Source organism: Leuciscus leuciscus (genome assembly GCF_965113295.1).
Source record: "Leuciscus leuciscus genome assembly, chromosome: 1".
NCBI classification, from domain to species: Eukaryota; Metazoa; Chordata; class Actinopteri; order Cypriniformes; family Leuciscidae; genus Leuciscus; species Leuciscus leuciscus.
In genome coordinates this window covers 47,962,107-47,986,817 of record NC_138725.1, presented here as the reverse complement: position 1 = coordinate 47,986,817, position 24,711 = coordinate 47,962,107, and the positions used below count along the sequence as shown (strand labels likewise).

The window sequence follows — 24,711 nt, the reverse complement described above, 5'->3', positions numbered from 1 at the left end:
GAGTCAAGTTGCGTGTGTCTTGCTTCGATCTTGAGTCTCCGTTTTCGAGGGTCTAAAACTAGTGTGTGGACAGCAGGCATAGCCGTAACAAAAGTTATGCGTTTTAAAATGAAAATGCACTAGTGTTAACGTAGGTATCCCACAGTCTGCTCGGGAACCGATGCTCTCGAACCAAATATGGTTATTTCAGTGAGTAACTTATATGGCTCGAGTAAGTTACCTCGACGGCAGAAAAATAATAATAAACCAAACACATTTTTTTTTCAATAATAAAAGGTAGTGTGTCGATTCAATTAAAAATCCACATAACACATATTTTAAAATATTACATAATTCATTGAAGCCTGTTTGTCATGTGTCATTGTCACTGACCAATCGTCATTCTGGCACAACAAGTTCAAATTTCATTGGACAATGTGAAGTGGAGCGGTAATTTTCCGGTAATTTATACATAAACCGTTTGAGAATTACATGGACAGACGACTTTACATTTACGAAGCGATCTGAATCTGCGTCGTTGAACTAATGGATGTTAATTGACTACAAAGTATTGCACAAAACCAGCACCATAAGTAGCATTAATGGTAAGTATACGTTAGTATTCAAGTCACTTGTATTTAATCCATATTGATACACCGTTTACCACTTGATGAAACTATCATAGATCGTTAAATGAAGTCCAGGCCTACAGGCCTATTATGTGAAGTGTAGGCTGACAACAACACGCGAAATGGTGGACATTTTTGATAATTTTGCAGCAATAGTATGATAGTACAGTAACGTTACTGCTGGTCAAAGAATTTGCACACACATTACTTTTTTAAAGAAGTCCCTTATGCACATCAAGCCTGCATTTATTTGATAAAAAATACAGAAAAAGATTATTACAATTTAAAATAATGTTTTTTTATTTTAATATACTTTTTCATGCCATTTATTTCTGTGATGCAAAGCATATGTATGTATGCATATATATATATATATATATATATATATATATATATATATATATGCGCCCCCCTTTTTTTTTTTTTTTTTTTTTTACATTTGAGCCCTTGCCCCTGAGGAACTCTCTGCACGTCCCTGGAGGTGAAGGGAGCTCAAGTAGCCGTCCAGTTCCTCAGGCTCTGCTGTCTTGATGCGGTCTGGCGTCTCCGGCCAGATGAGCCGTGAAAAACGTGGCGTAGACGATGTCATTTCCGAAGAGTCACACTACATGACTGTCAGGAGGAAAAATGGAAGGAAAAATAAATTCGAAAAGTATTGTAGAATGATCTTCTACACTGGCGCCCGCTCAGACATGGAGGAATGACATATTTTTTTATATATCAAATTCTTCACCAGCTGCTCTCATCCATTTACATTTTATTTTTATCCCCTTCTGGCAAATCCGTACTTTCCTCCAAATTCAGCTCTTGCTGTCATCTTATTTTTCATCTCTCAGTCCCTGCGCTCTCCCTCTCTTTTGTCCTGTCGGCTTGCATTACAATACACACTTGTAGCATCTCTCTCTCTCTCTCTCTCTCTCTCTCTCTCTGTATATCTCTCTTTTACTTGTCTATCTCTTTCAGTCTTATTGCTTTTCTCAGCCCCCCTGACTCAAGTGTTTGCGCCTTGAATGTTGTGCAGACGCAAGCATTAAACTTAAAGATGCCTCACACAGTTTCTATTACACATTTTCAATGTGATGATAGTCGCCCGCCGGGCACCAAATACAGTATCTGTCACCTCTCCCTCTTTTCTCGTTTTCTCACTCTGTGTGTTCCCCTCCTCTCCCCATTTTCGTGTTTGATTCTTTCCAGTTTCTACGTTCATGCTTTTATCCACAATTTGCTTATTGTATCCATCACGCTCTAAGCGGAGAGGAGTGTCAACGCACGCGGGAGGAGAGGAGAGAAAAGCGAGCGCGAGAGAGGGATTCGGGAAGAGTGCACAGTGTCTCGCGAAGAGCAAGAGCGAACGAGCCCCTCTCTCTCCATACCTCAGTTTGCGTTTTACGTGTTAGTGTACCGCATATGTACCGGCTCAGCTGTCTTTTGCTTGGATACGGCGAGAAGAGGAGCGGAAGCGCCGGACGCGTGATGGTTTGTCTGGACTAGCGCGGGAAGCGCGCGACTGGGATAAGATCGCGCACACTTCGTCGACTCAGGATCAACGACAACATCTCCGGCCCTCTCCGACCCGACCCGTCTCTCTCTCTCTCTCTCTCTCTCTCTCTCTCTCTCTCTCTCTCTCTCTCTCTCTCTCTCTCTCTCTCTCTCTCTCTCATACACACACACACACTCATGGACGGCTGGATGTTGTGTCCTTAGGCTGCACGTGAGGTGCTTAGAATTGCCATTGGATGTCCAGTGACCGTGTGTGCACGTGCATGAATTTGTTTATGGGGAATGGGATAGTTTTTAAGCTCTTGTGTAATATTTTTCAATTTCAGGTCAGTATAGCTTTATTGGCAAGTCTGTAAGTAATACAATGTTGCCAAACAGACAAATATCTTTGGAAAACATTACTGTGTTTGCTCTGGGCATTTTCAAAACATTTCTTGAACAAGTGGGAGAAAGTTAAAGAGAGAGAGAGAGAGAGAGAGAGAGAGAGAGATGTAAAATAAGGTAATGGAGGAGGGAGATTGTGTAGAGAGAGGGAGGATCCTAGGATTTGGAGGGGCTGAAGTGTTGGAGTGGGTGGAGAGACAGACGGAGGGAAACCCCTGGGCAGCATCTTCCACTCCATTGCCACCCTCTCTCACAGCTTAACTGGAGCAAGATCTGTTCTTCCTTCATGCTCTGTGATGTGATGTGTGTGTGATCCTGGTCCAGCCTGATATTTATTTATAGGAGCAGCTCTGACTACTAGTGTTCAATGGACCCTGTCTTTTTCTCTGTGTATGTGTCGCTTTCTCTGATTGGACAGGAGGCAGTTTGACTATGGTTTCAGGGGGTGTGTGTACCTTGATTTGTCTCTGTTTGAGCATATGTGTCAGTGTTGAAATGTTTTTCGTTTTTCTTTCTTCATTCTTTGCTTTCTTTCTCCTTCCTTCCCTCTCATATTTTTTTCTAATTCCACCCTTCTTTCCTTTTCATGTTTCTTTCTCCTTCCTTCCTTCAAATTTTTCATCTCTTTCACAGTCCTCTCTATTTTTCCCTTTCCTTTCTTACATTCCTATCTTTCTTTTTTCTTTCTGTTTTTCTTTTTTCATCTGTGTCTAAAACTGTTACAGTGTCTTTGGTCAGTAGGGTTCGTGTTACATAAATCCTCTCTCACTGGTGGTGACTACATTCAGTTTTATCTTTTTTCATAAAGTCTACAGTGTCTCTTTATGTTTGTGTCAAACCCGCCACTTCAAGAAAGACACTGTATTTCACAATACATTATTGATGTGTCTGTGAAACTCTAATGAAGTGAAATCTAGCCAGAATCAGATGCCAGAAGGTGCCTGAGTTTAAGCTGACAATCACTATGTGCTGATCTACCTGCAGGTGTGTGCGTGTCAGCCATGGACCTGAAGGAGGGCTGTGGAAGCGAGGCCAGTCGTGAGACCGAGAGCGGAGGCATGGGGAGCCTGGGAGGCCCCTCGTCTTGGCAGTCCTTTGCCCACCGAAGCACCCTGCATGGTTTGCGCTTCATCTTCCCCTACTCTTCCTCCCCTTACCGCTCCACTGTGCGCCGTCTGCTCTGGAGCGTGGCCTTGCTGGCCAGCCTAGTCCTACTGGCTCTGGAGAGTACCGAACGGCTGGCCTATTTCCTCTCCTACCCTCACGTCACCAGCGTGGATGCTGTGGTTTCTGGCAGCCTTGTCTTCCCCGCCGTCACTGTCTGTAATTTGAACGCCTACCGTTTCTCGCGCCTCACGCAGAATGACCTCTACCATGCCGGGGAACTATTGTCCCTGCTGGATGTGCACCTGCAGATCCCCGAGCCACACCTGACCGAGCCCCATGTGCTGGCCTTTCTCACAGAGAAATCCAACTTCACTAACTACCGGCCAAAGCCCTTTAGCATGCGGGAGTTCAGTGAACGAGTGGGACACGACCTGAAGGAGATGATGCTCTACTGCCGTTTCCAGGGCCAGGAGTGCAGCTACCAGGACTTCAAAACGGTGAGTGTCTGCAAGATGTTTCTTTCACAAGGGATTTCTTTAAGGGCTCAATAGGCTTGGAAGAGGTGTGTTTCGCTGCTGTGGACTAAAGTATTATGGGCTCAGTGTTGTTAGCTCTAAAGATTATCCTTGTTGTTGAGCTGTTTCATAGGTTTGTAAAGAAATGATATTGATTCTTGCTGATGGTGTAGTTCTGGATGCTAAGCTGTGGTGTGAACTGCAGTGGTGGACGAAGTACACATACCATGTACTTGAGTTAAAGTAAAGATACTCAAGGTAAAATATTACTCAAGTAAAAGTAGAAGTGCTGCCTTTAAACATTCACTTGAGTAAAAGTACAAAAGTATTTGCCTTCAAATGTACTTAAGTATCAAAGTACTATGATTTTTTTATGGCTATAATGTCCTATTATAATTTTTGTCACAAGACTCTTGCTTAACTCAGTCTACGTGAAGACTCTAATGTCACTCTTGGCACATAAATCTATTAATAAAATGACATTAATTAGTCATATATATATTTGAATTGAATACATTTTTTGTGTGTTTAATTTTTGACGGAAGGGGACTGTTCCCATAAGGTATAATACATTTACAGTATTTACTGTACATATTTTTCACGAGCGTCTATGGTCATAATTATAAACATCCTAATGTTATGATACATTCACATAAACCTGAACAATGCCATTGAATATATATATACACACTACATTATGGGAGCAGCCAATTTCCCTACAAAATTAAACACCAAAACGTATTAATGCAGTGTTTCTGCTACTCCTCAAAAAAAAAAAAAAGCTATTATATGCAAGTAATTTTAGTGTCAAGGTAATAAGCAATGTTCATTATGCGTCAGTTTACCGATAATTGCTGCAATAATAGCTGCTGCTCTCTGCCCCGCTTAAAATCATTGGCAACACAAATTGTTTGGAACTATTGAGAGCTACACGAATCACGTGACCGCGAGATCACAGTAGGCTTGTTCGACTTGAGACGGCGCACTGCACAGACCAATCGGTGAATGACATTAAAATACCGCAAGAGCGATTAGCGAGTAGACGGCTCTGTATGCTTTTCAATCGCTCTCGCGATTTCGCTCTATACTTTGATGTCATAAACTGATCGGTCTGTGCAGCGCCGGTTCAAGTCGAACGAGCCGTGTGTGTCGCAACCTCTTATACTGTCTATGGTCGCAACTCTCATATTTAACGGCTCTGGTTTGCGCTTAGTAGATACCGCCAAGGCAAGTTCAAAACAAAGCACGCACGTTGTAGGCTACTGTGATTGGTGGCTCGTTTGACCAGTTAAGTTTTTATCCACTCATAAATAAAAAGGAACGACTGATTTTGAAAATGTAGTAGAGTAAAAAGTAAGATATTTGACTTTGAAATGTAGTGGAGTTAAAGTAAAAGTCTTCCCAAATTTAAATACTTCAGTAAAGTACAGATACGCAAAAAAGCTACTTAAGTACAGTAACGAATTACATTTACTTCGTTACTGTCCACCACTGGTGAACTGTGAAGTGTTACTGCCCCATTAACTACTCTCGGACTCTGTGTGCGGCTGGAAAAGCTATAGCTTTCATTCTGAAGGTGCTGCTGTTTTCACCTTGACTGTGATACTGTTCTTGTAATATTCATGTAATGTGATGGGCTGATTAATTATGTGTTGAATCTTGAATGTCTAATGTGCCTCTTTCCAAAATACTACAAGGATTCAGAACAGATTCTACCTTAGTAACTCTGATATATATTATGAATTTCTCCAAAAAATATGCTTGTTTAAGACTTTTGACTCTGCCTCAACATGCTGTCGCTGTCTACCACAACCTGAAACAGAATCTTAATAGCCACTGATTTGACACTTTCTTCACATGCAGCAACTTTATAAACAGCCACTCAAGCATGCCCCGTGAATAGTGGTCCTCACGTGAACCTCACGAGATTCACTGACGCATCTCATTCTGTTGTTTACATGTAGCCTGCTAATGATTCTGGATTAAAATATCTTTTTTTATGTATTATCAGCATATCCCTTGATCCTTCAGCCGCATTTTTCGCTGAGCTCCTCGCAATGCATTTTTAGCCACAAATGACGCAAACAAAACTGTTTCAAAGTATCTTTGAAAGCATTATATGCTGATTACAAATTGAAGCTGTCAGCTGCATGCCTGCGACAACAAGAAATGGTCGTGAGACAGAGCCATTTGCTTTTACACATCAGAAATGTAATTGACTAGTTGTTGCTCTAAATATTTCAAGAACACTAGGACACTCTAGAATGTTCTCTGACTGGTAAAAATGGTTTACTGGAGATGTAATTAAATGCTGGCCGCAGCTGTGTGTGAAGAATGTGTTTTTCTCAACACTGAGGGCTGAGATGATGAGGTTTGATAGCTGGTGTGATACTCAGTTGGAGTGCCTCTAATTCTCCTCAGGGGTTGAGGTCTGTTTTTCCCCCCTCAGTCGCCACACGTGTGCTCTCAGTGCTTCCAACCGCACATTTAAGACCATAAAACAAACTCGCACACACACTACTTGCTTTCTGTTGCTTTGTGTTGTCTCTTCTTGTTTTTATTGATGATGTGTACAGTATGAATCAGTGTTTGCAGCAGACAGGTATTATAGTGTTCTTGCTTTTATATCTCCTGGTTAAAATAGTACTGTTATAGTATAGATTATAGGTAACTAACAAAAGGTAGCTACCTACATTGATGTAATTTAAGGGTGCATCAAAATATATTGAATTTGCGATGTAGCAATATCTACAAAAACTGGAACTCAATTAAGGTGGAAGCAGTGGATCAGATAGTTTACTATAAATGCAACTAATGGGACATTTTAATTTACATAACTAAGTTGAAAGTAATGAACCTCCATATTTAACTTGATATTTCAGTTAAAAAAAGATGCAAAATACCATGCGGGGACTTTCTGGCCCCCGAATCTGTCAAAAATTTTTTTTCAAGCCGGTTAGTTGAAATGAACTGTCAAAACAAACCAATTTGCTAAAATGTATTGGCCTTTCTGCTTAGGAGAGAGAGACATTATAGGGGAGTTTGTTTAATGATTGCTTCAGCTAGCTTGTGTTCAATACAATGTGACTTTTTAGGATAAAGTACCTTGTTACTGTGGGTTTGGGACTGCATACTTTTTGGTGCCATCATCCAATTAGTATTTTTATGGAAGAGTTATTAATCACATCACATGACCGTATGATCACATACTTTCAGGGCTGCCACCAGCTAAGTAACAGCCTTTGAGATGCATGCACTGTAAAAATAATAATATTTACAAAAAATATATAAAAATGCAACAGTAAAAACCCTTTAATTGGTTAACTCTATTTTAGTGTCATGTGTTACCCTAATGGTGTTTTTTTTCTTTGTGTGTCGGACCCCGTGTATGTGTATGAGTTTGCTATGTTTTGTTGGACAGGCCACTTACAATGAACAATTTACCATGTGGCTTTCTGTACCATCTGTGTTATAATGGTGGTTGTCTTTTTGAGGTAAAAATCACATTTTGATAATTCAAGTACTGGTAAATCGGTAAATAAACATTATTACTACTCAAATTATAGGCTAACTGTATAATGAAATAGATTGTTATAAGTTGTATAGTCAAGCTGTAAAGAGTCATGCTTCTCTTTATGCATCTTCAGAGAGAGAAAGAGAGAACAAACATATTATCACATGAATCAAATGCTCATCCTGTCTAAATTGCTGAATTGCCCTTGCTGTATTGTCATGACCCTCTGTCCACCGACTGGCCGTGTGTTCACACACTGAGAGACAGGAGGACATCAATTGTCTGTGCATGCTGCTTTACTTTGAGCATAGCCTTAATTTGAAAGATGATTGCTTCACGTGTCGGCAGCAGATATCAAAGGCAGGAGTGAGTCTGGCATGGCATGACCTGATAAAATTCTGTGTGAATTCTGTCTGCAGGTGGGCTGATTCAGTGGTAATGTATGGTAGACTAGCACTAAACAATGTAGAAACACAAATTCCACAAGCGTGGTTGAAGACATACTTTCTTCGTTCTAATTCAGTGCTTTCTTTGCACAAACATGGCCTGAGTCATCTATCCCTAGAGAGGATGGAATCGAAATGAAGAAAATGTTAACCAATTATTTTACTTTAGACTAGTAAAATTACAATGTCTTTATATATTCAGTTGAATTAAACTCTCAGGCTTTATTTGACAGAAAACTGCAGGGAATCCTTTTAAGTTTTGGAGACAACAGGTTAATTTTATTTTATTTTTTTATGGCTAATAAAATTAGTATTTAGTTACTGGTGTTCATAATCACATGTTAATGCTGTCTAGTTCATCTTTTCAGTTTTTTTAACCGGTGACCTGAGTTTGACTCTAGCCTTTCCCGATTGCACCCCCTAGTCATCAACCTGTCATTTCCTGTCACTTCTACACTTTCCTATGAAATTACAGGCAAAACGGGAATAATTTCACTGTTGGGTAAAAGCCAAGGCAGACTGTGCGACATCAACTATCCTTTATAACACTGTGTGATGCATTTCTTAGCGAATGACAGTGTTGACTCAACATTTACCAGTCCGCGTCTGTTCTTCTGACATCCCCATTTGCATGTGAAATTAAAATTACACTGTGCAAACCCAATCATGCTTTTGCACAAATGCTGTAAATGCATTGCCAAAAAAAAAAAAAAAAGAGTTGTGACAAAAAAATTGTCCTTATTTTCCTGAGCAAATGTGAAGTCGTCATTTTGATTGAACAATTATATCTAGGGGTGGTGCACCAATATAAAAAGTCTGACCGACACAGATAAGCCAATAATTATTTTAATTTTATGGCAAGTAACCAATAAAGCACTTTTATTTAATTGGTCATAATAAATTAAAATAAAACACTAAAGTCAATTGTTTTTTAATGCTACAAGTGAATTTAGGATTCAAAACTTTATAATGTACAGTACAATAAATTGCTAAAGATTACATTTAACAATGTCATTAAATTATTAATGTTTTAAAGATAAACTTTAATTGGCGGCAACAATAATCTAGATGTAAAAATAGGGGAAATGTACAATTAAATGTTCAATATCTACGGATAGTAACCAATATGGTAAAATGAACCGTTTTGTTTGGTTTATTTCTTCTGTATTATTTTCTCGATCACCATCGTCTACAGCCAGAATGGAGTAGAACAGTTTGAAGTCAGCTGCAAGTCTTAGAAAAGCTCCCTTCACATCCCACAATGCTCCTCAGTAAAGAGCGTGAGAGAGGACAGTCATGCTGGTAAATATTTCCCTCTTTTTGATTCTTCCTATGATTGTGTATTGACCACATCAATGCTCCGTAATTATACCGTTTCGATCGTGTATTTCAGATGTGGTGAGTCACAGTGCTTCCCTGTGGCGCTGTCTGAGATTTTTTGACTTGAACGCGGCTCTGTGCCCTGTGCTCCTCTCTGCTGTGATTCATTTGTAGTATGTTGATGCCATGAGTATTGAGTTTTCACTTACATACTGCAATGACCCTGCTCTGGGGCTCTCGCTGCTGCATGATGCTGTCGTCGGTTGGGGAAAATGTGTTGCTTTCTTAAAGTGCTTTTTTTTTATAGAGTGCCAACAGTTGTATTTAACACACTCCTTGGGTTGTAACAGCTGGCGGACTGCTCCATGACTTTACTTGTTTGTAAAACAAGAGCAAGGGCTTACTGTTGTAGCCTCCACCTGAGTTTTATTCTGATCTTCTCAGATAATTGCTAAAGGCTTAAAAGCTTTGCAAAGCAAAACGGACTGGTGAAAATAGCCCAGTGAGGAAGCTCCAGGGTGCTTTTTAAATCTATGGTAAGACTCTTGTCTGGATTTACAATGTTTGGTTTTGCTCTAGACTCTAAAGTTTTAGTGCTCTCAGGAGCCACCTGCAAAGTCAACATCTTCCTGTTTGGTGCGTTGAAAAACACTTTTAAAAGCGTTTGTCTTTTAATCTCCTATTTCTTTTGCTCTGTGCCTCTCTAAATCCTGTTTGGGACATAAAAACAACCATTTCTGTCTTCAGCTGACACATCTTGTGCTTTTCCCAACCTTAGAACATTTACATTTTTACTGACTTAAACATCAGATTGGATAGATGGTTGTGCTTTTAAAAATACTGCTTTATTTCAAACTGATTCAATTCTTTCCATACCCTGGAAATCCAGAGTTCTCGCGAGAGGAGGACAATTTGAATTTGCTCAGCGAGTAACTCTGGCATTGTGTAATGATGCTCATTAACTATGACCTTGTAGCTGAGCTGCACCAATCACATTGGTGTATCTGATATAGAGGCGAGCTAAACAGATGACAACAGCGCCGCGACTTCAAAGTCATTAGTAAACATTGCAAGATGGCTATGGATGAACACCAGTTGTTTGAAACGGCTTTGGCCGCTTCAATGAACGAGTTAGACTTGGCTTTTTATCTAAAAGAGGAACAGAAGACGGCGCTCGAATCGTTTCTTTGCAAGAAGGACGTTTTTGCTGTTTTGCCGACCGGATACGGCAAGAGTCTAATCTACCAGTTACTAGCTCCACTGGTAGCTAAGCATATGGGGCTCTGGATACGTCACCCTGTGTATTGTTGTGATTGGTCGTAGTGTTATCCAATTGCGTGTAGTGAGATTTTCAAATGCATGCTTGGTGCCGCCCCTCGAGTTGGGCGATTTTCATTACTAAATGCCAGACCCTTAATCTTTCGGATTTGGGTCTGGATTTCCAGGCTTCTCTTTCCATAGGCCTACCCTTAAATAAATTGTACGTGGTTCTAACTGTCAAGCATAAGAGGTCTATCTGCAAGAGATTTCTTTAGTGCAGCGTTACTTATTTCTACTTCTGGAAAGCCATGTTCCTACTACACCTTGATTATTTGGGTTAGTAGAGTTTAAACTAAACTTTTCTGCATGAATGTGTGGTGTGGAGGCACCATTGTTTTTAGAAATCTAATAAATTTTGATCTACATACCATGATGTGCGGGAAAAAAACACATATTTTACAATAAAGAAATTAAGAATTTATTCCTGTAGTTTATTTATGGCCACTTTTTATTAATTTGATCCCTTCCCTTGATCCCTTAGTTTAATATTGTTTAACTGTGGCAAAAATGTAAATAACAAAAATCTGTAGCCATTTGAAATTAGAGGCAACTGTATTTTAATCAGGATCCTACACACATATAGCATGAGAAGTGGTTTTGTTCTGTTTTGAGCGATCTGGGTAGATTTGCATTGTCTACTAGGCTACCTATATGAAAAGGTGTATCATGTATTGGATAAAATTAGTGTCCCTGTCTAATTATCGGTATCCAAGAAAATGTTATAATATGCTTTTTCAGTTAGATGAAGTAGGTAGAAAAACATGGGTTTCCGGCATTCGAGTTCTATTGTATTTCTATGGTTTCTCTAGTGCCTGTTAGGCTCAAAGTGTAGCTGATATAAGAACACTCACATCTATTCTGAATCAGCGATTGAGAGAAAAAGCACAAAATGCGTGGTACACATCAGTTTTAGAAAATAAGTTGAATATATCCACAATGCAAGTCCTTTGGTGGTACAGGACAGCTACATTGCATCTATACATAACATACAGCTGGTACGATCTCTGTTCTTGTTCAGATGCTCAGAGCACTGTTTAGCTATAGAAACAGGTAGATGGAGTACCAATGACAGAGAGAATCTGTAATAATTGTAACTAATACTTCTGTGATTGAAGACGAGAAGCATTTCTTGTATGATTGTTCTTTGTACATGGACCTGCGGCAGAAAATATTTGGGTGATCTCACACTTGTTGGTTATGTTTGTATTGATATGTTACAGGTTTGTGAGTTGAAGCATGCATTGAGATTGGCATTGGATCATGGAATGAAGAAAAGAGCATCTGTCATGCTATTGTGACTTTGTGGAACTATGGGCCGAGAGGCCATGTATTCCTGAAATAAATTTGATTGATTGAGAAGTTGTTTTTTATTTAAATTAGACTGTGTAATTTTAAGATTTAAAGCAAAAACAGCATGGTTTACGGCCGGTCAACAGGTGCATCTCTACATTTTCCAAAAAACAAGGGAACAAATTAAAAATTCGTAAAGCCTAATTCAATGGCATTTTTTTTTTTTTTTTTTTTTGCATGTCCTGTGCTGTGCTGTTCAATAGCGTCTGGCTGCAGACTTGCACTTGCACTCTCAGACCTGAACGGTCAGACACAAGCGCTTCCTTCCTCTGCCTGTGACGTCACTTGCAATCAACACAAATTAACCGGAAATATGTTTCCAGCAGTTCATTCGCTTTGTATTGACGCTGTTAAAGCACTTGCGTGATATAACGCCACCGAAATTTCCCCCCAAAAGTTATATCTTGCAGCTTTCGTTAATCGAAATATTATGTTATATTATTTATTTTTTCAGGAAATAAAAAAACCTGCATATTTTTTTTTGTTATAAAACATTGTATCGTTAAAGTTGGTATTATACCATATATTGCTATCATATACTGTTGTGTACCAACATTAACAACATTTCCCCAAAATCATGTTTAATCGGAGATACGAGATTTATGACTTGGGAGCAGGGAGATACGAGGTTACGCTGTCATTGATTAGAATGGAACGGACACAGACGTCGCTGCTGCCAGCAGTGTTCATCAAAGTCTGCGGTCGCGTTCAGCCTTTTGACACGAGAAAAGGCTTCAATAGTAAACCGAAGCTAACGACTGTGGTTACATACATCTTCCTAAACTCCATTTTAAAGGTTTAAGAGCTATAAGTGAAGCAGAACAAAAAACGATGAGGTGACTAGGCTGTCTAATAGGCGGAAATTAGCCTAATCTGCACGCAAACTTACCTTCGTGGCTCATGGGCTTCCTTCTGCACTGAAGCATTACAGCTATCAATTTTTAACAAAACAGGCCTACTCAAACGTATCTAACCTAACTATTTTCACTCGTTATTTTCTAAAAAAACAACCGAGTTATCCAAAGATAGGCTTACTCCGCGCCATTAACCTTAGACAGCCCTTTTTTCTCCCATAAATAAAACCTTGCTACTTGGGGTATTTTACATGCGCAGTGCAAACTTCGAGTCAGTAAAATAATAATAAAAACAATAATTTAATGCTGGTATCCAAAACATTTAATTCAATTCAAGTATTATATTAGATACATTTTAAAACTTCAATGCACATGTATAATAAGCCCAGTAATAAGTAGACATTTAAAATACATCAGTAACTGATATCATAGTTTAACACAGATAAAATCAGAGTTAAGGCTTGCTTTACGTGTTGCTCGACGAGGATTTCTTAATCGTTGTGACTTTCAATCCTGAGGACACAAAATGCCGCGAGGCTCCCGCCGCGGAGTGAAGAAGAGGTGGAGTTATGAGGATTCTCAGACTGTTGAAGTGTCCAATAGAGTTAAGAGATTTGCTCTCTAGCTATTTACAACACTTTAGATCGGTTAATAATTTGTAAAAATAACTGAACCACGTGGGGACTGACCAATAGCATCGGTTTGTGAAAAAAATATGAAATTGTCAAAATTTGGACATACGAGGTTTCCGCCCGACAGCGACGATATATATTTATTTATATGTATATACTTACAGAAACGATTTTTGAACGACATCGGGAGCTGTTCTAAATTCCGACACGAACCACACTAGGCCTATGCGTCGATTTCAAGTGACGTCACTTGCAGAGGAAGCACTCTGAGCGTGCAGGTCTGGGAGTGCAAGTGCAGGTCTGCAGCCAGACCCTTCTCGTGCTGTTTGTGTTTCAGACATTCTCATGGCCTTGTAGCAGCAACGTTGTAATGACAGTTTTATACATGCTAGTTTGTTTATTAGGGCTCTCTGTGCTTTGATCACATCTCTGCTGATTTGAAGATGATGTGCCATTCAGGACTATCTTCACACACATTGTGTTCATCCAGCTGAGTTTAGCATTTCCTTTGTTTGGCCTTTTAGAATAACCAGCACTTTGTCAAAATCTTAACTTGCTTGAATATCAGTCCCCTAAGGGTGAGGTAGACAGATCCAGCTGTGCTCTTTTTGTTTTCTAGATGATTCTTTGCCTTTAATAACCTCACAAATAGGATTTAATTAGAGTTTTTGGAGATCAGATCTAAATTAAATACAGTCCTCACACACACCTTCCTTTAAAAGATAAGTGGGGCCTAAAGCACGCACACGGCTATAGTCATGAAAAATGCATGCTTGCTTTATTTTAATCGCCCTCTGTTGCACACAGTGCACCGTATAAAGTGTTTTTTTACATTGTGTTTTTATTCAGCTCTATAAAACAGCATTATTGGTATGCTGCTGCGCTCTATACCACCTATTGTAATGTTTCTGAACATTTCACTGTGTCAAATAAAATTTTTTTTTTTACTGCTCCATGAAGCATTATTTAGTGTAGGCTAGAAGTTAAAGAAGGTCTGGGCTGTTATTAGGAATGACAAATTTAACGATTTTTTATCAGATTTACAGTGAGTCCTTTTAGTGTCTTTCAGGAAGCTCAATTCATATCCATTTTAGACGTAGTAAGAATTCTATGTTTATTTCAACTTGGACATGAGGAAAGTAATGAGTTGCAGTTCAGTGGTCATGAGTTGGACATGAGTTGAACTTTGCTTGTTAAAGTCCAAACTTATGAAACCATACATGCACATGGGTTCTGATTTCTTTGGACCTCATATTGTAGTCTCTTATTCTGAGATATGGATTCAGATTAGTTATTTATGTTTCAGGGAGCTACTGAGTCATGCTATACTTTTGTAATTGCCAGGTAAAATGGAATTCAATTCAATTTTTAAATCCGCACACTGCGCTTAATTTGCAGCTGTCAGGCAATATACATGTTCATGTGATGTGCTAATAATAGCCTGCGACTGGAAAAAGGAGAGAGGTTGTCTTAATGGGTAGATTCTGCCTGTCTTCAGAGAACCTTTACACAGTGGTGAGAGAAAGAGACTGATTGAAAAGAGCTGAGATTCCTTCCCTGTCCTTCTACCGAAAGACAAGTGGACAGGCAATTCAGACTCTTACATTAATGTCTGCTGGAATCAGACAAAGAAAGTGGAGAAAGGCAAGTAAAAGACATTGGAGAGTGTGTGGGGAAGAGGTGATGAAACAGGCTGGAAAAAAATATGTAAGTGTTGGGCAGGTTTTATTACAGAATGCAGTTTTTGCAGCAAGGGACCCCCTGGTTAGAGCTGCACGATTCTGGCTAAAATGAGAATCACGATTTTTTTGCTTGGAATAAAGATCCCGATTCTCTCACGATTCTGAAAAGCTTTATTATTTTAAAGATCTACAATTCCTGAACATTAGGTTACCAAACAAGATAGAATCAAAATAAGACATAATACTCTTGCTTCAGTCAAATTTAAATAAATGCAGTAAACAAAAAGAATGTAATATTTAAATAAATAAAAAATTACAATTAAACATTGACAACATTCAAAGGTATTATGCCAGGCTAGACCTATTAAAGATTCTTAGCATGAAACACTAGCCTATCAACATTTTTGGGTATGGTGTTGCGCTGAATAGCGTTGCTTTTATAGATGTTTGTTTCGTCTGGCCGCTGGTGCTTTGTGATTGAGCAGTTTTGTTTTTAACCATCTCCTACTGTAGTTTAAGATAAGTTTTTAAGTTTTATAATAACTTTGCTTTTCATTTATTACTTAAAGCTCACTTGAAGTTTTTCGATAGCTACTACATTAAAAACTACTAGCCTAACTGATAAAGTTCACACATTATTTAAAAAAAAGTGAACAGTCAGTAATAAAATAAGAACAAATACAAAAATTACTAGCAGAGATGAATACTAAATAACAAAGTTTACAAAGTCCACAAGTATATTCAGGTACTGAAATGAATAATTAAGCCTAAATGTAAAATAACACTATTTGTTCACTCTATAAATTAAATAGTTTGATCTTTGTTAAAGCTGTATTTTATTGTTTTATTTATATTAATGACACAGAAAACAGTATATATATATATAATATTAAGTGTGTGCTGTCACTTTAAGACCGACTGCACGGACCGGAAAAAACGGACAAACATCTGTTTCTTTCTCAGCTGTTCACATATGACGTAAACAAGAGAATACTTGTCGAGACGGCCATTTAAGGCGGGCATACACTGTGCGATGTCTGTACGATTTCAGTTACTTACTCACACTGAACGAGTAGATCGCATGCGATGTAAAGTCAAAGCTCAGGATTTATGTGCTCACACTATACGGTCCGAACGTCGAGCGGCGACTTCACTTCTCACACTGTGAAAAATGTGCAAATCAGCGTGATAAACCGGGTGCCGGGTTGCGCCCGCCTATACATGATATCATGTATCCAGAGATATTGTCAAAACAAGCATCAGCTATCAATATCAAGATGATTTAGCATTTCCAATTTATGTATTAAATTATTATTAGTATTATTGTATTATTATTATTATTATTTGGGAAGGCTACTTTTATTATTAAATTGATAGGCTTTTATAATTAAATTGCCACGCAATAATTTCATAGCGCATCACCGCATAACCAATGCGCTGTGAGGATAATAAAATATTACAAAGCTTACTCCTCATTGAAAATTGTCTAAAACATTTAGGTCGATTACAATGAATTATAGGCATATAATTAATTATTAACAGTCTATAATATGTCCGAACACTGCAATAATTAAAAAAACAGCTTTATTTCAAAAACATTGTTTAACAAATTAATAAAAGAGGCAAAGTGTACATCGCAGGTGGCTTGGAAGACGTGGGTAATGGTTAATCCATTTTGCAACACGAACTGGAGGTAAGCAACAGTAATTTGTAGCTAGTTTGAACTACAGAACTTAAAGATCTCCCTCTTTTCGAATTTTTATTTTGTATAAAAAAATTTTTTTTTTGCCTTTGCTCTGCTTCAACTGTGCGATACAGTCACGAGGAGCGACCAAAATTTCTAACGTGCCATAAATTCATCCGACCATCCGATTGCCGGTCGGGAGAGGTTAATTGCCTCTCGTTTCCCCCTGTACACTGCACGAACGCTGCACGACAAACGACGCACGACAAACGACGCACGACAAAGCTGAAAATCGTCCCGACCCGAAAAAGAGTCGCACGAGTCAGAATTTGGCTCAAAATCTGACGAAAATCGCAGTGTATGCCCACCTTTAGACCGGTATTTTGATGATTTTGTGTTTATGTGTCCGTTCAAGGGCAAGGAAACGCGAAAGAGGAATCAATTCTGCATTCGAGCCCTGTCTGACACGTGCCTCTCTCTCTCTCTCTCTCTCTCTCTCTCTCTCTCTCTCTCTCTCTCTCTCTCTCTCTCTCTCTCTCTCTCTCTCTCTCTCTCTCTCTCTCTCTCTCTCTCTCTCTCTCTCTCTCTCTCCTCTTTCTCTCTCTCTCTCTCTCTCTCAGCATCTAACCTTTAACAGTAACAACAACACAACACATTATTATATTTACAATAGGAACAAAAATATACAGGTTTAAATTTCATGCACTTTTAGCACATATAAAACGTTTCATGCTTCATTTCAAGTTGCACATGACTTGCGGTTCAGTAAATGAGTTCAGTCAATGAAGGATTTGTTAGAGGGATTCAAACTGATAACGTATAAGTCTCTTGAACAATGTATTAAAAGAACTGGCTTATTAGACTATTATACTAGTGTATGTTTGTTTTTGAGTGCAGCCAGCAACAGGTCAGCAACAATGCAATAAGTTAGTTTTCTTGCCATTATTCTGTGCTACATGGTCTATTTATCTCCTTACATTCAATTTACTCCCACAACTTGGGTAAAAATTTACCGTGGCTCAGATTCAGATTCACTGAACAGCGGTGCTGAAAGGATTGGTGGTGGATGAAGAGTGTTTTAATGGAATGTAGATATATGTATGCTGCACAAAACAACAGATTTAATGTCCTGTTTGCTTTGGCTGATGGGATTTGGTCTCTGATGTGAAACGGAAGATCAATCTTTAAGGGAATGTGCTTGCCTATTACTTTTCTCCAGCCTATCAAAGCAAGGAACTTCAGAATGCAATTTCAATATATGAGGCAATACAGCGCAACAGTGACCGCCCACTTTCTCAGCAGCCTTGGTTCTGGAAGTATTCTCATTCATCTCCACAGGGATTGAAAAGAATCTTTCATTGAAGGGTTATGAATCAGACTTACCAGCTAAACATTACTGGAAAACTGGAAGAAAGTAAACTACTATCCAAACCTCAATGATGTTTTGCACTCAAAAATCATGTATTATCGATCACATGAGAGTCAATGTTACAGTGAAGAAGGCCCGATTGCTAAAAAATTGTTCTTTATTCCTATGTTAATAAACAAACAATAAAGATAAAGGTTTGGTTGGTTGGGGAAAATTGACACAGACACAAACACTTAAAGGAGTCACAGTGTTCATTTCTTTCTTTTAATGGCAGCAGTGAATATATTAACTGAACAATTTATTCGATTTTTTTTCTTTTTAAAATTAACTTTTGCAAATAACCTTTGTTAAATTTATACCTTTGTTCATTATTTGTTAATATTATTATTATTTAATATTGTTATTTTTTTAACTAACAACTAAAAAAAGATTTATAAATACTTAAAAATATATTGCTCATTCATTGTTCGTTAATGTTAGTTATAGGGGTGCACCGAAATTGCCATTATCGGTTTCGGGCCGAAATAAAAAATAAACCAGCCGAAAACGTAAACCCGCCCCTCCCATCCGTGCGCAACATAGACAGTATAAGAAGTGGACAGAGTCATCTCATTGGAACTCAATTGAGACAAGTGAAGCCCGTTTTCAGCGATTTCTTAGGACTTCCGTTCCTGACGCGCAGACTCAAACCGAGCTTGACGACGTAGATGTGACGTGAGCAACCCGTCTGTCCTCTAGTAGCTGTGCCGAGAGAAATCTGAATCATTCCCTTCCGAATCTTGCAGAGACGGAGAGTGTGAGTAGGAGCTGTCCATGAGCTAGGAGCAGGAGAAAATTTTGCTAGGTATTCTGATTAATTATTTTGTAATTTTGTCTCTACGTCCCCCCGATTGACCGCGAGCTTCTCCTCCCGTCCATACGGTAATCTCTCTACTGTGCGACAGAGAGTCGTGTGGTTATGACGCAATCGTTAGCCTACTTTTACAAAAACTGCTTCTACGGGGCCATAACGTAAGATACAAGGTAATGGAGCCTTTTATACATTGTCGTGTTTCTTTAGAAATAAATAATGGACAAATGGAGTCTTCAAACGCCTCAGATGTAAAGTTATTCACTGTCAAAGTGACGCCAAAATGAATGGGAGTCAATGGGATGCTAACAGCAGGTGAAGTTCTGCTACAAGATGGTGGCACGCGGCCGGCTTCAACTTCCGGTCGACTTCCTTCCCGCTTGGTGCGCAAGCGCTTAGGTTTCACTCACGGTCGAGCTGTTATCACGCGTCTGCCTATCAAAGATTAAGCATGTCAGAGGGCTGTCACTTATTGCACAATCGATCGGACCAACCAACACAAGTTTAGAAAACGAAAATAGGGAATCGATTTTAACGGTCTTCTCTCAGAGCGCGACCAGCTCGTCACAATATGCCCGCAGCAAACGCGCGTCACACAGCAACTACAGGTTCTGACACACACACACACACACACACACACACACACACACACACACACACACACACACACACACACACACACACACACACACACACACACACACACACACACACACACACACACACACACAGCCTATTTCTGCATAATATAGTGCATAATATGTAGCCTTCAGTAATGTTTTTCATTGATGTGTTATGGCAGTCCACATTGCTGACTTGTGTGCGTCTCAAGCGCCCTCTTTACGTTCGTCCTAATGCCTGTTTAGTTGTCCGTGGATTTGCCTATATTTGGCGTTGAAAATGGATCAACGCCAAATATAGGCAATTTTCTAACGATTCAATGAACACTTAAGTCTCAAAAATAGAACAGGATTTTTTCACAAAAGTGACAGCCCTATACGAGAGGACACCAAAGTTGCAATATGTAACATTTGTTCTGCAAAAATCTCCAAAATTGTGGATTTTATTTTGCACAACTTTTAAAAAACAATTTTATTTGATGGAACATAAAACTTGAAGAATAATATTATTTGGCAGGGCCTGAATTTCATTTTGGAAAATGGGGGGGAAATCCCCCCTTAGGTGATTCTTATGGGGGGGAATTTTTAATTTGAGGGGGGAGTTTAGACTTTTTTTTTAATTACATTTATTTCGCCTAAATGTATGCTCACTCATTGCATTTTTACAATGGGGTAATTTTGTTCTTAAGAATTTACACAACACAAGGAATTATTGATTTCAATCTTTGAATTAAATTGAAAAAAAGTAGCACAAATAAATACAATAGAATAAAGATACCAATAAAGAGAAATAAAGAGAAGTTTTTGCTTAGGTCTAACACTAGTATTCAGAAATACAGAGACTGAATAAAGTAATCAAATGTAAAATAACACTGGGTAGTATTTTAGTCCTGACTAAATTAAATACATAGGCTATTAATCCTGATTCCTTAAAATGAAAGCTATGTTTTGTTGTTTTGACAACCAAATTAATGACCGACACATATGGCTGCTGTCCCTTTAAGAGCTAGTGCACGGATCCTGTTTTCATTATACGGTCACGTGCGATTTATGCTTAAGACATAACCGACTGGGATACTCACCAAGACCGAAATTGACATAATTTTCGCATGTTTTTGACTGTTAAAGCGATATAATCCACGAAAAATAACTTTGGTTACCCGCGAGCTGTGTGTGAGGCGGCTTTACTCTATGTATGTGTGCAGAGAAACATCTCTCAGACAGCGCCAAAGAGTTTAAAATCGCGTTAATGCTTAAACTGGTAAGACTTAAAAAGACGTGCAAATGGTAAACTTTAGTTACTCATGATGCAATGCTGGCCCGATTATGCAAGTGACAACTCCGTCCATCCCGACTCCCGAAACGTGAGAGTGTATTATCGCCTGCAGCGCTTAACGAGCTGATAGGAGACGCAGCACCGCTGAATCACTCACGCGGTTTGAGAAATTGCGTCTCGCAGACAGTTTTAAAATGACTGATTTGATTTTATAATCTGTGTGGATTAATTTACTAATACAACCTACAGGCTAAAGTGAATCAATGTTTGCGGGAATTTCCCGCATTATAAGTGGGAGACCTGCGGGAATTATTAAAATGATGCGCAAAACCCGCAATCCCGCGCCGAAATTCAAGCCCTGATTTGGTATTATTATTTATATTTATTGTTAAAAATATTTTATGTTTTGTTATGTAACTGTTAATAAAAGTTTTATTATATTGTGATTTTTAATTTCAGATCCATTAAATTCAAGCAATTTATATACAGTATATATACGTTTTTAAAAGAAGCCATTTTCGGCTTCAGTTTCGGTTTTCGGCCAAGTGCATCCTAAATTTTCGGTTTCCGTTTCGGCCCAGAATTTTCATTTCGGTGCATCACTAGTTAGTTAATACATTTATATGATAAACAAATTTTAAATGGGCTTTTTTTGTGAGAAGTTTTTTTTTTTCTATGATGCATTTATTGGAAAGAATAATCCTGTCAGACGCAGCACTGCTGTGAACGCGCGCTGTTCTGAACGTCATCACGTGCGCAGGACATTCCCGTACAACACAGAGTGGCCTGCATAGTGTATTAAATATCTTTACTTTTGAGCACTTTTCGTCCTCCTTCGCCTCAAAATCATGGTGATGGTTGGCGAACTTCGCATATATCGCAGCGCTAGCATCAAGCATATTTCGCGCCCGCCCATCTGTGAAAGAGAATTTAACCCGTTAAGCATGCGCAATGTTTCAGATAGTATGGCAAGTGTAAACACATGAATCGGATATGGGTCACAGTTGAAAGAACGTGTAAACGGACGGTCAAAAAAATCGTATAAAGGTAACAAATCAGAATTGGTCATCAAGACCTGCAGTGTAAACGAGGTAGACTTGGAGCAGGAGAGCTACTCCGGCTGCTACTCGCAGTAGAGCGAGTGTTGCCATCTTCAGTTCCCTGTGAGCGCTTAAAAAACGCAAATATTTTTGTCTGGTTTTCATCTTGTTGACGCAACATATTTCCCGCCGCGCGCTCTCTGTCCGCTAGTGCTCATCTGTATGTGACGCAAGTGTTTGTTTGTGTGTGAGAGTGCCCTCATTGGGATAATTGTAAACGCGCAAACACAGACAGAAAAGACATGCCATCGTGGAAATAAGATAAATAACATATTACTTAAGGCCTATTTAGTTTGTTTAATAAAATAACAAATTGTAATCTGGCGCTATAAAGAAAATCAAATCAAATTTACTTGACCTTCAAAGCCGTTAGGAGGGCGGTGCGCCTCCCTTATATAATGGTAGGGGAAACACTGATGGGACATGGCTTTTAATGGCCATGACTTTTGTTTTTGTAATCAGGCTCTCAAATTATTTAAAAATTTTAGATTTAGATTTATCGGCCAATATATCAGTTATCGGCTTTCAAATATAAAGAATTATCGGTGTCGGGCAAAATTTTCATATCGGCGCATACTATTAAAACATACTAAAAACAATTGCCTACTAGAAAACAATTGTAAGAATAAAAACAGTGGGCTGTATTGTAAAATATTCAGGTATATACAAATTTAAGTTGTTGAGATAATCTTAAATTGAGAACATAGGGACGATTGTCTGCCATTTTGCGCTTCATGGGAGTGGAGGTCACAATTTCACAGGGACTTTTCTCTCTTTAGGATTCATTGGTAGTGTAGGCACCGAAATCACTTTGACTTGTGGCTTCATGGTAGGTCTGTTTTGAAAGGCTTTTACATCATTGATAAAAATCAATTTCTATATGGAGAAAATGAAAGTCTTTTTGGGTTTCTTCTGGAACCCGGCTGTTACACTCTTGCACAGAAATGTTTTCCATAGAGTCCTGGAAAACACTGTCGTCCATTATCATAATATGTGTCATAGTTTTGTAGTTAAAGAAAAACCTGAAATTTAACTGAAAACTCCAAAGACATCCAAAGGCACACAGTGTTTTTTATATCCAGGACACAGCTGTCTCACAGGACACCATTGTCTCATAAACAACCTGACTCTTTATTACAGTATATCAAATACAGATAAAGGGATGTAGCCTAATATTACTCCAGTGCCCCAAACATGTGTCTCCACCCAACCTCTGCAATTAAATACCTGTCTTGACACTTTTTCAAGGACATACGTCAGTTTCTGATTATCCAGAGGAACTAAAGAGACACGTAACATCACAGTAACATCATAACAATACTGTATTATGTATGAGTGCATACTGTGTGACATTTGAATGACTTTTCAATAGAATCTCAAGCACTCAAACCTCTGACATTTTTCTCCAGATCTTCTCCTATCTCTGTCTCACAGTGATGTTTCATTCTCTGTGCTCAGGACTTCCCACCACTCTTTCTCTCTCTCTCTCTTTTTGAGGTCTCTCTCACTTCAAGTTTAAAAGGAATATGTAATTGACAGAGGCAGAGCTCTATTGTACACTTAACTGTCTGTGTCCTTAAGGCGAGACACGGCAGGCAAAAACATCGTTTTTTTTTCACCGGTCAATTTTGAGATTTTGGACTATTTGTCATCAAAAGCATGTCTTCTTTCAGACTTGTGGTGAAAAAAAGTCCGAAATACACATTAAGGTCTTTATTTTACTACACTTTGTCTATTTGCGTCTGTAGATTTCTCCTAAATTCAACAAAAGTTGGCGTTCTAAATCATCCCGCTGCTCCGCGATCGCTGTCTGCACACTGTCATCACATACACAGCTCTCTCTCTCCTGTACAATGCTGTCGGATCCAAATATGGTCATTTCCTTTTTATCAGCAACCAATCGTGAAAGTACAATGGGGCATTTAAAGGGATAGTTCACTTTGAAATTAAATTTTGGTATGTTTTAGCTTACCTCAAGGGCATCCAAGATGTAGGTGTCTTTTTTTCCGCAGTAGTTTCAATTTTGATATTTTTTTGCGTCCAAATGATCTGAGAGCGCGGGCGGGTATAGATATATACACTAGATCTGCGAAACCGTAGCCAATGCAACATCTAGTGTATATATCTATACCCGCCCGCGCTCTCAGATCACTCGGACATGGCTGCGTATAAGAGGTAAAAACGATATAAATACTGTTCGTTTTCTCACACAAACCGCTCGTTTCGTGTCTTAGGTCATCAATGTGTACTTACGATGGGGAATTGTTTAATTTGGACGATGGGGAATTGTTTTAATTTGGACTCTGTGCATGCTCTTTGAGACAGTAACCATCGACCTGCATTATATGACTGACAGACAAGAACGGTTTGACCTAAAAATATCAAAATTGAAACTACTGCGGAAAAAAAGACACCTACATCTTGGATGCCCTTGAGGTAAGCTAAAACATACCAAAATTTAATTTCAAAGTGAACTATCCCTTTAACTCTAACCGAAATTTCGTTGGCTGATGTCAATTTCTGACAACGTGATTCGTTCAGATGCACGTGCTTTTCACTGTGTTTTTCACTGGGGTTCTG

The 24,711-nt window shown here is 38.8% G+C and overlaps 1 protein-coding gene across 3 annotated transcripts in view; it reads left to right on the top strand.

Annotated features, from left to right (window-relative positions):
• Positions 1-497: 497 nt before the first annotated feature.
• Positions 498-24,711, top strand: part of asic2 (acid-sensing (proton-gated) ion channel 2) — a 456,853-nt gene continuing 432,639 nt past the window's right edge. Inside the window, exons 1-2 of one of the 3 annotated variants that reach the window (XM_082176414.1) lie at positions 498-584; positions 3,477-4,096. In XM_082176414.1, the coding sequence (XP_082032540.1) occupies positions 530-584; positions 3,477-4,096 (675 nt within the window). In that variant the 5' untranslated portion in view covers positions 498-529. Of the gene's footprint in view, positions 585-1,913; positions 2,435-3,476; positions 4,097-24,711 lie in introns of those variants that run through there. The other 2 variants (XM_082176415.1, XM_082176416.1) reach the window with 2 other exon arrangements.